General features: G+C 34.7%; 1 protein-coding gene across 3 annotated transcripts; it reads left to right on the forward strand.

The window, feature by feature from the left end:
* The first annotated feature begins 2131 nt into the window (after window positions 1–2131).
* On the forward strand, window positions 2132–13281 carry LOC128546569 (sulfotransferase 4A1-like). Of its 3 annotated transcripts, none has more exons than XM_053517365.1 (8): window positions 2132–2273; window positions 2889–3100; window positions 4397–4525; window positions 5316–5413; window positions 8162–8291; window positions 8993–9087; window positions 9415–9601; window positions 11459–13281. In XM_053517365.1, exons 2-8 carry the CDS (start codon window positions 2947–2949, stop codon window positions 11554–11556), a joined length of 891 nt encoding a protein of 296 aa, XP_053373340.1. In that variant the 5' UTR covers window positions 2132–2273; window positions 2889–2946; the 3' UTR covers window positions 11557–13281. The 3 variants fall into 3 exon arrangements, with proteins under 3 accessions (XP_053373340.1, XP_053373339.1, XP_053373341.1); XM_053517364.1 differs by having other exon boundaries at window positions 2154–2273; window positions 2863–3100; XM_053517366.1 differs by having other exon boundaries at window positions 2177–2273; window positions 2936–3100.
* Window positions 13282–16629: the final 3348 nt, after the last annotated feature.

Genomic DNA, 16629 nt, shown 5'->3' on the forward strand with positions numbered 1-16629 from the left:
ATGAGCGTTTTGCACTTTGAATGATACTTTACCGTTACAATAGAGCTTTAGTACATTGGTTGGAATTCCATACGTGTACGAGTACGCGTAAATGATAGACTACCTGTTTCATTTTAATTCGTATATAAGCTAAATCTACAGGTAAAAATCGACTTACATGTGGAAAGTAAGTATTATGTTACGAATATAGATTCTCTGCACGTTCGCATAAATGTATAAAGTCGCAACTGCCTGCATAAGCTTAACAAGATAAGGTTAAACTAACTGCACTTTCACAATTTGTATTGACATGACGAAAAATTCTAAAATTTGATCAAATGCTGTCATCCCTGAATACCCGAATTCATACCTTCCGGGAACGAGTATATGTATATTTTTATCATTGTTTTCTGTAACTACGGTATAAAAATTAGAACAAAAAGATTCACACAGTTTAGGCGAACAAAGTTGAAAATAATATAGGACGGTTTTCATGAAACTAGCAATTGATTAATTCATTGAATATATTTAAGCAGACACGTTATGATTATTATTATTATTATTATTATTATTATGATCATGACCATCATCTTTCATCATTACGTTAAAAATTGTCTACAGCTTATGGGTTCTCGTACAAATATAATTGAGCCGTGCCATGAGAAAACCAACATAGTGGGTTTGCGACCAGCATGAATCCAGACAAGCCTGCGCATCCGCGCAGTCTGGTCAGGATCCATGCTGTTCGCTAACCGTTTCTATAAATGCAATAGGCTTTGAAAGCGAACAGCATGGATCCTGACCAGACTGCGCGGATGCGCAGACTGGTCTGGATCCATGCTGGTCGTAAACACTATGTTGGTTTTCTCATGGCACGGCTCAATTATGAAATAGAAACACAGGCGGTTACTGTATAATTTTAAACCTAAATCTTTAGATTTATTATTATAAACTTGTTTTTATATTACTTCTAGTTAATACAGATTTCATGAAATAGTTTCTCCACTCTTTTCGTCCTAAGTTATATCATTATAATTATAAGTTCAAGCTTTGTAATAAGTAGGTTTCATGAAACGGGTCCCCGTCATATTTTTATGATTATCTATATTGTATGTTTTTTTCGACCTGGGGTTGCAGACTTAATCTCTGACTTATGCAAATAATGGAAATCTCAAGAAACGAGCAATATTGGTAGAGCTGTATAATTGTTGACTAACATTCAACGCTACATAAATTACAATATAATGTAGGTAGCAAGTGAATAAGAATTCAGATTGCCGAATATACTATAGATCAACTTTATGCACCGAGGCGAGTTCTGCACCTTAAAGCACATAATAGAACTGCGGTAAACACCGAGGATAGCGGATAAGTCACGCCTCCGTAACTGACGTTGAATTATACATATCCTGCACAAAAATGCAGTGGACCGTCGCGAAAAACCGCCCCGCCAGGTCGATTAAAACGCACAATAAACCTGAAGTAAGACCTTGACATGGATAATAAATGATAATGATATTTACGATACTGCAAGCAAAATGTAACCGCATAATGTTTACCGTGTTCTGCTTCGATATTGTCGGCTCACAACCGTGAGAAGACTGATGTGCGTGCTGTTGTTTCAGAAAACGATCAACATCAATTTATTCATCGATCTCTTTATGAAAAAAACAACAAACAACAACAACAAAACTTTAAAGTAGTGTTCCGCTTGTAATCCCCCACCTCCACACCCCCTGCGATGATGAATATTTGTTAAACTGAAGTGAAAGTAGGTTGTTATGACAATGCCAAATAAAAGGGACGTCAGATTCCCGTGCGAAAAAAAAAATGAAGAAAATTTGAAGGTGGACCACACTGTCAAAACGTACACCGTTAATTTATAGAAGAAAAAAATAGAACTTGAATAGTAAAATGGGGAGAAAGTGTGCAAGTGGCTGGGTATAGCTCAGTCGGTAGAGCATTGGAACAGTATTCCGAGGCTCCGGGTTCGAGTTCCGGTCTGGCTGCACATTTTTCTCACCCTGTGATGTATACATGCTTGCATATACCTTCATCTTGTGTTTTATATACTAAATAAATAAGTCAGATACAGTTATTCGCGTCCTCTTATAATCGGACGAAAAACAAAAAAAAATATATCTTACGATAGTATAATAGTGCAAGGTAAGAGGACAATTTTAAAGTCTTGATAAAATAACGATAACCGCTGACCGCGTTTTATCTTGACTGTGCTACAAAGTAAAGGAAGTATAAACTTGCATACGTGCATATGCACATTGATGTTGTAGCAGGTATGTCACTTATTAGATATATTCAGATACTATATTTCATATATACCTTTGCTTTGTACTTTGGTACAGAATTCGCAGTACGATAAAAATAACCAGAAAAGGATTATAAATAATGTGAATTAACATGCTGCGATTCATAGAAACATATACATCTTGATCAAGCCACGTGCTTAAGGATAGGACAAATGTACACATTCAAATTTAAAAGAAACATTTAACAGCGTCGAAGTTATAACTAAAACAAGCCAAATTTTTGTATTCCATGATGGTTTTTAACATAATATATACATGTATGCATAAATAAATTAAATGTATATCAACGTGTTTAACGTCTAAACATTTGATAATATACACAGTAGTAATTGATGTACATGTATTCGGTTAAGACCACATGCTGTTTCTAGAAATTAAGACTATAGTTTATAATAATACATATATAATATATAATTTTAATGATTTAGCATTCTTCTTTTTTAAAGAAACTTTCCTCTTAATACTTGGTTTTATATGCGTCAGTGAAAATTAACATCACTTAATGGCTGCCTCCAGGATTTAAATTGTACCAATCTGCTTTGTCTGGGACTTACAGGTTTTAATTTATATGCTGTATCTTAGCCCCGTCCTCGACCCTGTTACTTCATAAAGTCTTTGCCGAGCTTCAGATTGATTGAACATGGCGGAACAGAAAGAAGAAGCTACAAAACCCAGACTTTTTCTTAAACGAAAAGTTTACAAAGGAGTAACAATGATGGAAAATGAAGTTGAGGAAATTGAGAAAATGGAGACGAGAGAAAATGACATCTGGGTCTGCACATTCCCAAGATCAGGTATGTAAAATATGACTTGTAATTATATACAGTGACTGACCTTGTAGTGAGGTTTGACGTTATTTGATACTTTAACAAGGCCTATAAATTCATTATATCGACGGTTAAAAAATGCTTTATCATGGAATGCAACTCGCAAGTTATTTGAAAAGATTAACAATTCCAACCAGTTATGTTGCCATTGTTTTTGTCTTGAATTGTGTACGACATTTTACATGATATCACAAAATTGTCACGTCAGCTCTGTATGACAACACTTGATATTCGCTCCTCCTAAGTATCGATACAACTTTTATGATTATTAATGTGACTAGATAGCTTTTCTATAAAATATATTACATATGATAACACAATAACGAAAGCTATAATAAGAATCATTACCATTCTTTAAGAAATAATAAGTTCCCAAATGTGGTTTATCATAGAATAAAACGTGTTTTGAGTTTTTATGCGTAATAAAATATCAAGAAGGCCTGAGTGATATATCGTTTCGCATAAGAACGAAAAAGTCAGGTTATTCTAGTACGAAAAATCACACCTGGAAACTTATTACTTAGATTATAACTCGGCTATTTAAGTATCAACGGTGAGATAACAAAATGGTAACTGCTTTTTACGACCGTGCTACACACCTGGATCGGCTGACGTCATTGCACGCGCGTGGGTTATTGAAAAATAACCCCAGAGAGACTTTGCTCTACATGTATGTAGGTTATTTGCTGGTCGTGTTAGAATCTTTGTATAAATCCTAGGTCCAAAGTTTTTCTGTTTCTGACCGATCTGCAATTCAGCTCTAAATTTCTCTGTGTCAAATGTACAAAAAAAAATCTGAATCCATTTCATAAGACACTTACTGAATAGACTTCAAATCAATAGTCTAAACTATTGCCCTCGTCCGGGTGGCTTGTTACAGACATTATTTCAATGACATGCAACAGCACTGCGTATAATGCAACAGTAAATCGTTCTTCTACTTCCGCTTGCGTGGTAAGTGTTAACTTATCACCACGTGATCTACGCTCACGGGAGATAACCCCTGGGGCATGCACTCTTTTTACCTCAAAACATTGGCAATCAAGGTTAAGATGAAATTTTGCTGATATAGAAGTGAAAAAATGGAAATTGAGAAAAATATTTCTAAGAAATGATAAAAGATTATCTGGCGCTAACCTTACAAATCGATTCGATACAGGAAATAGCCGACGGACAAACCTGACATGTTTCAATAGCTATAGATACCGAGACATTGTGTTCCTCATCACTTGCATCAAGCTATTTTGATGTTACATTATACAGGAACGACTATGACACAAGAAATGGTGTATCTCATACAGACTTTAGACTTTGATACAGCTAAAGCAGTACAAATCCAGGAAAGATTTCCAATTATAGACGTAAAGGATGACAGGTACCCTTACTATAAAGGTGAGTTATTCGTTTTTCTGTGGGTTTAGGTTGCCAAAGCAGATACATTTACAAATCGGATTTAAATACCAAATTTTTCATTTTCTTTTAATTAGAGATGGGCTATAAATCACATTTCAACAGTATACGAATTAAAGTATTAATTTAGACCAATGGAGATAAGTAAGCCATAACAATAATTTATATGTCCTGAAGCAGAAATAACATTTTTCGCAAGTTACCCACAGCTCTACTGCAATGATCAGAATTAATTCGGACAAACTTTGTCTGTTAGCTTTCTTTTCCGGACAACAGTCTCCGCTCATGAGCATAGTGCACATTAAGTAGCCTCGTGTACTTTTATTGCGTATATAATTCATTTAGCAAAAGATATATTGGCCGACGTTAGTATTTTTCTGCTCTTTGTATATTTTGTGCAAATAAATATTCTGATATATAAAGAAGAAATATGTGCAGCCAGTCAGGGGTTCACATTTTTCACTATTTAGCAACGAGAACAATGATCAAACGTCTTCAGAAGTAAAATTCACAGCTTTTCCTCGTTCCCCTTAAGCTTAACTCTGTGTCTAAAGATAACTTTATGGTCCATTGTAAGTATGAAACAAGAGATATTTATTCATTACAATAATAAAATAACACCGTATGTCTAATTTTGGATGTTTTCTTGTTAGTTTAGTGGTTTCTTTTTGTTTTTTTTCGGCTCGTTTAAATTTGCAATGACCACTTTTTTTACTAAAAAATATATGTATCCTTTACTTCAGCTTGTTAATTATGTTGTTTTACGATTTAGGACTCAAATACATTGAACAAATGAAGTCTCCGAGATTTATAAAAACTCATCTTCATCATTTTCTTCTTCCCGAACAACTACAGAAGGGCAAAGGAAGGGTGAGTATACTTCCGTTTGCTTTGATACAAGGTTGGATATCAGTGACCTTAACCACATGGTCATGGAGCAGGTTTTATAATTTCATTGGTGGCAACTGGCAGATAACATGATATTGTGTATTATATTGTGTCTTTTACTAAAGGTGTTATAAATTACCTAGAAGTTGAAATAACTTTATTTCAATGGGTGTTGTCTTATATCCTTGTTTTAAGGATTCAAGTCCTAACATTTTAGCTCAACTGAACTGTCACGTAGTGACAAGGTGAGCTTTTGTGTTCGCCCTTCGTCCATCGTCCGTCCGTCCATCGTCCGTCCGTCGTCCAGTTCGCAATCAGTTTTAATAAAACTTGCAAACAACAATTTTGGCATAATATCTCGGTTCCTTTCAAAAACTGGCCAGATTCCATCCATCATGGGTTTTAAAGTTATGGCCCCTTAAAGGGTCAAACATTACTATTTTTGTCTTGTGAACACGATAGAGACCAAATGTTGCAATCAACTTTAATCAAACTTGCACACAACTTGTTTTGGCATAATATCTCGGTTCCTTACAAAAACTGGCCATATCACGTCGTAGCTTGCAGAATTATGGCCCCTTATAGAGAGCTAAAATTTAAAATATTTGGCTTGTGAACAGGACCAACTTTAAATAAACTTGAACACAAGTTGTATTGGCATAATATTTCGGTTTCTTTCGAAAACTGTCCAGATCTCATCATGGAATCCAGAGTTATGGCCCCTTATATGTCCAAAATTTGCTACTCTCGCTTTTGCAGCCATTAAGAGTCTTCATTTAATTTAATGGCTTGATTCGATACAAACTTGCAAAACATCTCCAAAAACAATAAATCTTTGATTCCATGACGAATCTGTCAGACTCAGTCATAGGGTCCCGAGTTATTTTTTTACCTCCTCTAACTTATATCAAAATAGATTTATATCAGTAAGTACTTAAAGGACAACAGTACCTGTGAGTTACAAGGAGAAAGTCACCATCATCAAGGCACTAACGAGACCAAGGATGGAGGAAGATGCTTTTCATCTCCTTGATCGGTCTGAACAAGTGATGATGGTCAGGCTCCGCTCAGGGCACAACAAGCTTAATGCTCACATGTACAAGAAATACAGACTGACATCATCGCCAACTTGTCCATGTGGTGAAGAAGATCAGACTGCGGAGCTTATACTTCAGAGATGCAAAAGGCACGACCAGGAGCGAGCTGCGACTTGGCCAATAGATACCTCAATCCACCAGAAACTGTATGGAGGCATTGAGGATCTTAGGCAAACCACAAGTTTCATCGAGGCTACTGGTCTGAAAGTGTAGATGCGAACGACAAGAAGAAGAAGAAGACTTAAAGGACTCATTTGAAATTTCATTATTGTCATTAATTAGACTGAGACAATCAGGGTAGATAACTATGGACTGATTTTATATCAAATTACCTCCCTTTATTTCTAATTAAAATGGGCATGTCTCCGTGACTAATGAGATACTTATCTGAAACTTCATTTATGCCATCAGATGGACTTGGAAAATCAATGAAGCATATTGACTGAATTAATGACAAATTACCTACCTTTATTTTTATCAAAATGAATACACCTTAGCAGCTTCTAATGAAATTGGTTTGAAACGTTATTTATGTATTCCATGGTAAGAGATATCCATGTTAGATAACTCTTGATATAACATTAATTTTATCAATGTGAATACTTTTCTAATATATTTTTGTAAAAGCTTGTACTCTGTATCTTCTACATGCATATTCCAATGCATGATTAAAACAAATGGATTTATCTCAGTAAGTATTTAAAGAACTCATTTGAAATTTCATTATTGTCATTAGTAGGACTACAATAAGGGTAGATAACTATAGACTGATTTATGTCAAATTACCTCCCTTTGTTTCAAATTAAGATGGGTGTGTCTCAGTAACCAATGAAGATAATGATTTGAAATGTCATTTATGCCATCAAATGGACTCGGACAATCAGGGTAGATACTTTTGACTAAATTTGTGACAAATAACCTCCCTTTATTTTATGTAAATGAATATACCTTAGCAGCATCCAATGAGATTGGTTTTAAATTTTATTTAAGCCTTCCAGGGTAAGGAAAAGTCATGCTAGTACAAAAATGGCAACATTTGAGCCTAGAACACTCAAACTTGGTATGGAGATTGGCCCTGAGTAATATGTGACCCATAGGTCAAAAGGGACTGTTTATCCTGATGATATTTAATGTTATGCCTATATGAAATATGTCAAAACTTGATCTTATCATTTTGAGCAATGGTACTCAGGTGAGCGATAATGGGCCGTCGTAGCCCTCTCGTTTAATGTATGCATGCACTAAAAATGTAAACAAAGCTTCAGTCAGAAACTATTTAGCACCATAGCTGTATCTAGAGCATATTTCAGTAAGACAAAACAGTTCAGAGGCCTTTACAAACGGAAAGGCACCAAAAACAATATGTACATAGCTTTTAGCATTACGTATGCAATATGCAAAAGCTATGCTTGAACGTATTAGAAAACAACAACAAAGAAAACAAAACAGCACAAACAGACATCAACATTCAAACCATACTTTTAGATATAGCTTACATAATTGAATGTCTAAATGTCCATGCTTGAAGTTTTTTTTGAAAATTACAGTGTTGGAACAGCAATAATAATCTACACAAAATCCTCCTGTACTTGTAATATATAACTATAGAAAAACAGACATTATTTATTTTTAGATTATCTACATGGTCAGAAATCCTAAAGACGTGGTGATATCATTCTATCGTCTCATGCACTGGGGTGACCAACTTGCTGAGGATGAGACTACGTTTGATCAGTTTGTTGATACATTCGTGAACGGAACAGGTTAGACAAGTCCTTCCGTAGAAAGTGCATTCTTTTGTCCCTTATATTGCTCATCAGCTCCTCGCTTGTTGTGTCACAACTAAATTTATTTAGCCTCAGTGTTGAATGGTTATTGTGGCTTTCGTCAAATTACTTGCCTCTTACCGCTGTGAGTTTGAGTCAGCTTTACCATATTCTAACACTTTCAGAAGGGAAAATGTATAATATCATATCAGTGCGTGGTGAAAGGGAACTGTGAATAAATACTTTACTTATTTAACATATAGAATTATCTCCCTTATGATTCAATATTATAAAATTATTGACTGTTGAATAGAGGTTATTGTTTGTTACTTTCAAACATTATAATATATGTTGCAACAAATATTTGTTGCTTATTTATAAACCTGAACCTATATAATAAAGCAGTTATTGACTCTTGAACCGTTTGATATGATTGTGATATTCACCGGAAGAGGGCAATATTGAACGAGGCTAATGGCTCAAGAGTCAATAATTGTGCAATATTGAATCATAAGGGAGGAGGCTCTATATGTTGCAACAAATATTTGCTACTTATTCTTAAATCTGAACCCATATAATAAAACAGTTATTGACTCTTGAGCCATTGGATATGATGTGATAATCACCGGAAGATAAGCTTTGTTTTATTTTGTTCCTTTTTTATCCCGTACTAAAGTATGTCCCTTTATATGTTTTAGGCTATGCTTGTCCGTGGCCACGGCATGTATTAGAGTACTGGGAGCGGCGAGACGACAAGAATGTCCTCTTTCTTAGATATGAAGACGTGATAAAAGTAATTCGTTTTCTGTTTATGTCTCCGATAAGAAGTTCATCTTTTTTGTAAACATAGGAAACATTTACAATATCAAAATTACCTACACTTCAAATATAGCGAAAATGCAAAAACTTTACCGTGGTACAATTTTATACATTTTGTTAGTAATTACATCTATGTTAAATGTTGAGACTGGAAACTGTATACTATCAAAGCATAATATGTATTACATATTGTTTGTTCGTTAATTAATAGTACTTTTTTGGTCTGATTATCGGGACATTACTTTTACCTCTACCATATATCCTCTAGAATACAATCTAAAATGTTACGTTCCATTTAAAGGATAAACCTGCTGCTATCAGACAGATTGCTGACTTTCTTGGACGAAAGCTAACCGAGGAAGATGTTCAGAGGATAACCGAGCACTGTAAGGTTGAAAACATGCGTGAAAATCCCACCGTGAATTTAGCCTACTTTAGAGACATAAAATCCGTAAATGATGATGCGGAAGGAAGGTTCATCAACACAGGTAACGCCAACATTGCTCCAACTGTAATTATTATCATTCTTTCGGATAAGCTGTTTAACATCAAACATGCTAAGCATGTAATTTTCTTTACCTCGAAAACTGTACGTTATTCTTGGGGAGTCGCCCTTATGAGCAAACAATGTCAGCTCTAAATGTCTCAGATATACACTCATTTATATTAATGTTATGTTGAATATAAGGCCCCTCTGATTGTCTTGGAAAATTTAATAACCAACGATTAGGAAGCCCCGGCATTCCTTCTTTCATTTGTCAATATGCTGGCCAGGAAAACGTTATCTGGCACATGATAGCTCAGAGCCATTATTTTGTAGCAAGTTAGGTAACAGATGTCAGTTATTTGACATTTTGCAAGAGGGTCGAAAACCATATGGCTTAGATTAAGCAGAAATCACCTAAACACATACACTCGAAAGAGAAAAAGGATATAGTAATCATATATTTGTATGCTGTAATTTCCTAAAACCCGTAAGCGATATCTGCCATTTATAAGACTATGTAAGTCATACACAGCGTATAGTGAAACCTAGGTCCGAGAAAATATAGAGCAAGTTTCCAAACTGTTGCTATATATAGCCTGGTGGCAAAAAGCTAGGCGTCAAGCAGGAATCCAACAATGCATGGTGCCTTGCACATAAAGCATTTGTCCACTTATATATTCTGTTAAGGTCAGTATGTTTGTTGGAATTTTTTACAATGTACTTTCAGAGCACCAAAGCAGAAAATCCGCAATGAATGTTATTTTGAAGGAAAGCAGGATCTTCGATTTTGATAATTACCTTTATTATATTTGACACTGGCATATTCGCATCTAGGGCTGAAAACTAACAACTGCAACTAAAAACAAGAGCTGTCGGAGGACAGCAGCGCTCGACTATTCAACAGCCTTGTCGATTGAATGAATACGGAAGCCGAAAAAGGGACATAATTTAGTAAAAAAGCAAAATAGGGTTATGGAACCTGCATAGTGCTTATCAGCTCATGACAGTGGACAAGTGTGTGAAGTTTGAGATACCAGCTTACATATAAGAATTTAACCAAAAACTCCTAAGTTGAAAAAGGGGCATTATTTTGAAAAAAAGCAAAATAGAGTTATGGAACCTGTGCAATGTAAGTCAGTTTATCACAGTAAATAAGTGTGTGAAGTTTCAGTCCATTCCCACAAGTGGTTACTGAGATACCAGCTTACATACAAAACCTTAACCAAAAATGTCTAAGTCGAAAAAGGGGCATAATTTAAAAAAAAAGCAAAATAAAGTTATGGGACCTGCTTTGTGCATGTCAGATCATGACAGTGAATAAGTGTGTGAAGTTTCAATCCATTCCAATTAGAGAGTACTGAGATACCAGCTTACATACAAAACCTTAACCAAAAAATTCTATGTAGAAAAAGGGGCATAATTTTGTAAAAAAGCAAATTAGAGTTACTGAGATACCAGCTTACATACAAAACCTTAACCAAAAATTTCTAAGTCGAAAAAGGGGCATAATTTTGTAAAAAAGCATACAGTTATGGAACCTGTGCAATGTAGGTCAGTTTATCACAGTGAATAAGTGTGTGAAGTTTCAATCCATTCCCATTGGTGGTTGCTGAGATACCAGCTTACATACAAAAACTTAACCAAATCGGGACGCGGACGCCGACGCCGACGCCGACGCCGACGCATGGGCGAGTCCAATAGCTCTACTTTTCTATGAATAGTCGAGCTAAAAACGTTGAGCGATAAAAACTCGCGATTGAAAAGTTTTTTTTGTGATGTGTATCCTGTGAATAATTTTTTCTATGTTATTTTAAGTTACCAATACTCATTCCTTATTTTGATGTTCAATGCATTTCAGGTCAGTCAGGAACTTGGCAAGATAAACTTACACCAGAACAAAATGAGAAGGTTGACAGACTCATTCAAGCACTAGACGGATCGGGTCTTGTCTTTTGACATATATTGCAGACACTTTCATTGATTCAACAATCTCTATGGATCCCTGTTACACCGAAAGATTATTGTTTACTCATATAATACCAAAAGAATCGTATTTTTAAAGAAGCTTTACAAATGGAAAGAAAATATAATTTTAATATAAGAAATGAATTAATTTGTTAATTTGTTTTGGAGTTCATGCGAAATGAACGACACTCTAGGATTTAAGATTGGCCGATCATTTTCTGTCGTTCATTTGGCATGAACTCCGAAAAAAATTAATTCATTTCCTAAATGTACTTATTCTTCATAAAAGTATGAATAACACGGACAATGAAGAACGTTATCATATAAGCCGCCATTTGCAATTTAAGCAACGTTTCAATATCTTAGTATATTATTGTTGCTTTTGGATGTTATGACATCTATTGATTATCAATTCCGCCTGTTCATTGCAATATAGTAACTTTTACTATAATAAATGAATGTTTATGATGGTTAAATGTTTGAAATAAAACATTTATAACTTAGAGTGAATTTATTTACTTACCTGAAGATATTCAAATAATATTTCCCATTCTTCTTAGGTAGCTATCACCTAATGATATTCATGATATTCACTATATTTTCAAATCTTGTTTGTATATCTAATATGAGCAGCACGTTTAGAACAAGAATGTCAATATTGTATGACACATGCCCCGTTAAGATTAAGGCCAATATCCTTATCACATTTTCCGGTGTTCTCAAATTGAAGAAAAAAAAACAACAACTAAATGACATAGCATGTGTTTAGATTATTTTTGATATACTTAATCATTTAACAGCTCAACATCCTTTTTTTTAATTTAAACTCATGCGCTTGATTCTTGTGATGATACTATTTTTAATTTCTTGTGTATTATACTATTACTCCCCACCTCCCTCGCACCCCTTGCCATCCTCCCGGAAACCCCTGAATTTCAATTTAGGAAACTATGGCCAGTTCTCCGCAACTACTAATTTCCTTACATGAACGAATTCTTTCACACACAATGACACATTTCATTCTTTCCATTTGTAAAGCTTCTTTAAAAATGCGATTTCTTTTGTGTCATCGTCACAGAAAACAATCGCTAATGCAGATATCGATGTTGAACTTGAGACCGCACGATTCATAGATTCATTTTTAACTACTGGGCTAACCTATCGGAAACGATGTCCGTTCTCTAATTACGATTGTCTGTAGGGAACACAAATATTGTCATAATATGTAGTATATATCTATTGTATCAATAACACATAAATTAATCATGTAGCTAAGATCATTCAAATATGATTCATTTTAGTGTTTTAGAGATAATATGCTAATTCAGAACCAAATGTATGTACAGTGGTGCAGAAGTGAAATACATGTTTGATAATAATCCCTGGTTCTATAGTGGGTCATATGTAAAGCATCGATGGAGCCTATCCCAATGTCAGTAATTTGAGTTGGAGGAGCAGTAGTTCGAACTCACGACCCTTCGTTCCGTAGAAAGACAGTGTTACCACTGGACCACACTTCCTTGACCAACTGTTCAACTTCCGTTCAAGCGTATGCTTTTCATTGTGCGATCCGTAAACTTAAATTAGTTTTACGTTAATAAAATGTTGGCCGGTCAAGCCGGAAGTGTTCGCTCGAGTCCCGTTGGGATCAGGACATTGAAAATAACATTGACTTGAATATCTGTATGGTATCTGTATATATAGATTAGTAAAGTATTGACGTCCCATTTTCATATTTACAGTATACAGATAAAATAGAATCAAATATTATAGATGGTTTCAATTTTTATTAGATTATTTAAGATCAACTGGTCTTGTCCGCGTCTGCTGTTATTTTATTTTGTTGCATTCTATGCTTCCAAAGGAACTTCATACAGGTTACTGACCTACTTGCTGTGCTTATATATATGTGTTTTTGATAGCAGTTTCAAGGTATTGCTATGTATCTTGTAAATTTTAATGACTTTGTTGGCGCAGGCGCGCAAGATTTACAATCACCGTTAACTTAATACAGAAAAAAGTTTTGAATGCAAAAGATTATAAATAATATACAATTCTGATAAATCTTTTCAAATTTAACTTGGAATTAGATGTCCAGAGTATTTCTACAAATTAAAGAAGATTGATATAGTTTCAATTTATTATAATTGCTGTTTTTTAATCAGTGAGATATCATCTCCAATTTGGGTTTGTTTTATCTGTGGCTGCTTCAGAAGCTTTATTTCAAAATTTCTTGTGTGTATTAGACTTGCATGCAGAAGAAATGATTCTAATTTATTAGAAAAGATATCTAATATTTTAGTGAAACTAATGGATATTATTAGAAATGACAGGTTAGCTGATTTTGATATGGTAGTAACTGTTATACTTTCTGTCAGTTTAAATGCCATTTCACTTATTAACTGAACCAAAACGGAAACACAACCGAAAACAAACCAGAATGCATTTTGATCAATAGACCATTCCACATATTCGCCGAGTAAAACGAAACTGAAGATGTACAAATTAATATAAAATCCTAAAATGGTTACCGGATTCGGTCCAAAAAGACGAAAAAGGTCACGTTTATCTAAAAGTGTGTTTTGTTCGAGGATAGTTTTCGATAACGATTTCTCTGAAATCATCACTTTTGAAGTTATTCGTCCATTACTCACTGATAGGTGGAGAAGCTGAATAGTAATTGCGGTAAACAGGTAAGCATCAGAACAGAATGGTTTTGTTTCCATGTAATCCTTACACTGCTGAAAATCCGTATTAAACTAAAGAGTGTACTCGGGAGGGGACAAAAGCATTATTCACGGAGAAAGGTGTTGAAGTATTAGACTCGCGCTCTTGAATTTCAATTTCAATAACATAAAGTAAATATTGAATCTTGTTACTTCGGCTTCTTACTATTTAGGTAGTGTAAGTGCATATTGATATTATACGTCTTTGTTCGGGTATTCGACCGTGAATGTTAGTTGTGTATTTCAATATAATCATATAACACCTGGATTAATCCTGTTGAACAGTTGCGCACGTTATATCATTAAATTGTTGTTAAAAGTAGACAATGGTATTTTGTAACATGTGCTAGCATATAATAAACTAAATTTCATACTACACAAAGTATATCTTATCATAAAATACAGGTAGCCAAAAAATATTTCAATCTCATCAGGTAAGTACGAAAGTTTAATAAAATTTCTATTCTTACCTTACTGATGTTTATTTCACCGTAAAATAGTTCAATCTGTTGGATACTTCCTGAATAACAATACGTAACTGTTATGTCCTAAGCAATGCATAAAAATCTCTGGTATAATTAAGTGCTTTCAGATTTGTCTTAAAATGTCTAAGGATGTAAGACAGCGCAATACTTAAAGGTATATTATTTCGCAGTCTCTAACCTTCAGAACTAACATTTCTGTCATTAAAAAGCTGTCGTTTATTGGATGGAACCACCTAGTACTCATTTGCAGAGTCTGAAAACCTCAGACTTGTTCAATTGACACAATATAGAATAAATATCTGTCAATTAGACTGAAGTTTTCCAGCAGAACAATGTATATGAATTGACAATATTAAGGGTAAACCCGTTTTCATTTTCCACCCGGAAGGGAAGTAAGCTCAGTTTTGATATATCTGTGCTTGTAAGTACCAAATACATGCATCTGAGACGAGGGTTGTCATTCTTTGCAATTTCAGGTATAAAAATTCTCAAAATTGATATATTTAAGCAAGAAGTTCACATCTATCCATTAATTTTTAAACTACCGTATTGAAAAATTGAAAAAATGGCACGATGGACAAGCGATGTCCTTCCGTCTGTCCGTCCGTCAACATTTCAGTTTCCGAAATCTAAATAACAAAATGTTGCAACTAAAGGATAACTAATCACCACTTGAAAGAAAATCCAAATAATAATTGTTTGTTTTTTTTTTTTGTGTGGGGGGGGGGGGGGGGGGGGGGGGGGGGGCAGCCGGTCAAAGGTCATAGTGACGCGGAGACTGAAAACGGTTTCTGGACTAAGTTATATAGTATAACGATCACAAAAATCACCTGACTTAAGTTCTGGTATTTGATATTCGCTTCCGGGCTGTAAGTCACAGCGTAAAATCATGGCTACAGCTTTCAAACTTTACAGGATTATCAGGCACCACTTGAGGAGTGTCTTTAGACTTTTGTTTCATCAAGTCAAGTCAAGGTCACTGCGATGGGATTCCGGACTCGTAAACATTAAGTGCTACAACAGCATTAGCTTTCAAACTTTACACATTGACTAATTACCACCTGAGGAGGATCCTTATTGATTTTGGATTAATTGCTCGCCAAGGTCACAGGGATACCCAACCCTCCGTTTTTACTTTCAGTTCTTTTTCTCTATATTGCACCTTGGTATCTCTCATCCACATCCTGCTCCCAATACCCGACACCTCCACCCTTATGCATCTTTTTTTCTATCATTCTGTTTCTTGATACTGTATCTTTGTGTCCCCGATCCACATAACCCTGCGGAGCTCTTGTTATTCATTTGAAGGACTTAGAAATCAGTGTCTAGACTTTATATTGTTTTTCTGTCTTTTAAATCTTAAGTTCTGTCTATGCCAGTTACTGTCCTATAACTACATACAACAATTTATGAAGATATCTGGAATATTTTGTTGTTGTCAAAAGATCATGATTATCCAGACAGACAGACATATGGTGTGCAAGCCTAAGTCTCCTCCATTCACACTTGACAGCTCTTAAATTGTGAAATGTAGTATTTTATAAGTACTATTCAATAACCATTGCAATGATAAATGCTAAAATGTACTAAATGATGTTTTATAAAACCTTTCATTAATATGACAGTCACTTAATAATATTATCATAACTTTAACATTTTAGCTTTCAATATATCTAATATAAATTAGAATCTTTCATCTTAATATTTGTTTTAAAATGTGCTCACTTAAGGTCTCAGTGAAAATCAATGCAACTTACTGGTTGTCTCGTCTTTTTAAATGGTCTCACCCGTCTGTCACCCTGCTATACCTAAAATCCATTACTTTAACCACGTGACGTGTTTCAGACTGAATA

The sequence above is a fragment of the Mercenaria mercenaria genome, chromosome 11 (genome assembly GCF_021730395.1).
Source record: "Mercenaria mercenaria strain notata chromosome 11, MADL_Memer_1, whole genome shotgun sequence".
In the NCBI taxonomy this organism is placed as follows: Eukaryota; Metazoa; Mollusca; class Bivalvia; order Venerida; family Veneridae; genus Mercenaria; species Mercenaria mercenaria.

What these genes read in the sequence shown, in the direction of transcription:
- LOC128546569 (XM_053517365.1), top strand. Translation starts at nt 2,947, where the DNA reads ATGGCGGAACAGAAAGAAGAAGCTACAAAACCCAGACTTTTTCTTAAA. An exon ending in CAGGTACCCTTACTATAAAG is followed by an intron (nt 4,526 to 5,315) that starts GTGAGTTATTCG and finishes TTTACGATTTAG; the next exon opens with GACTCAAATACATTGAACAA. An exon ending in TACAGAAGGGCAAAGGAAGG is followed by an intron (nt 5,414 to 8,161) that starts GTGAGTATACTT and finishes ATTTATTTTTAG; the next exon opens with ATTATCTACATGGTCAGAAA.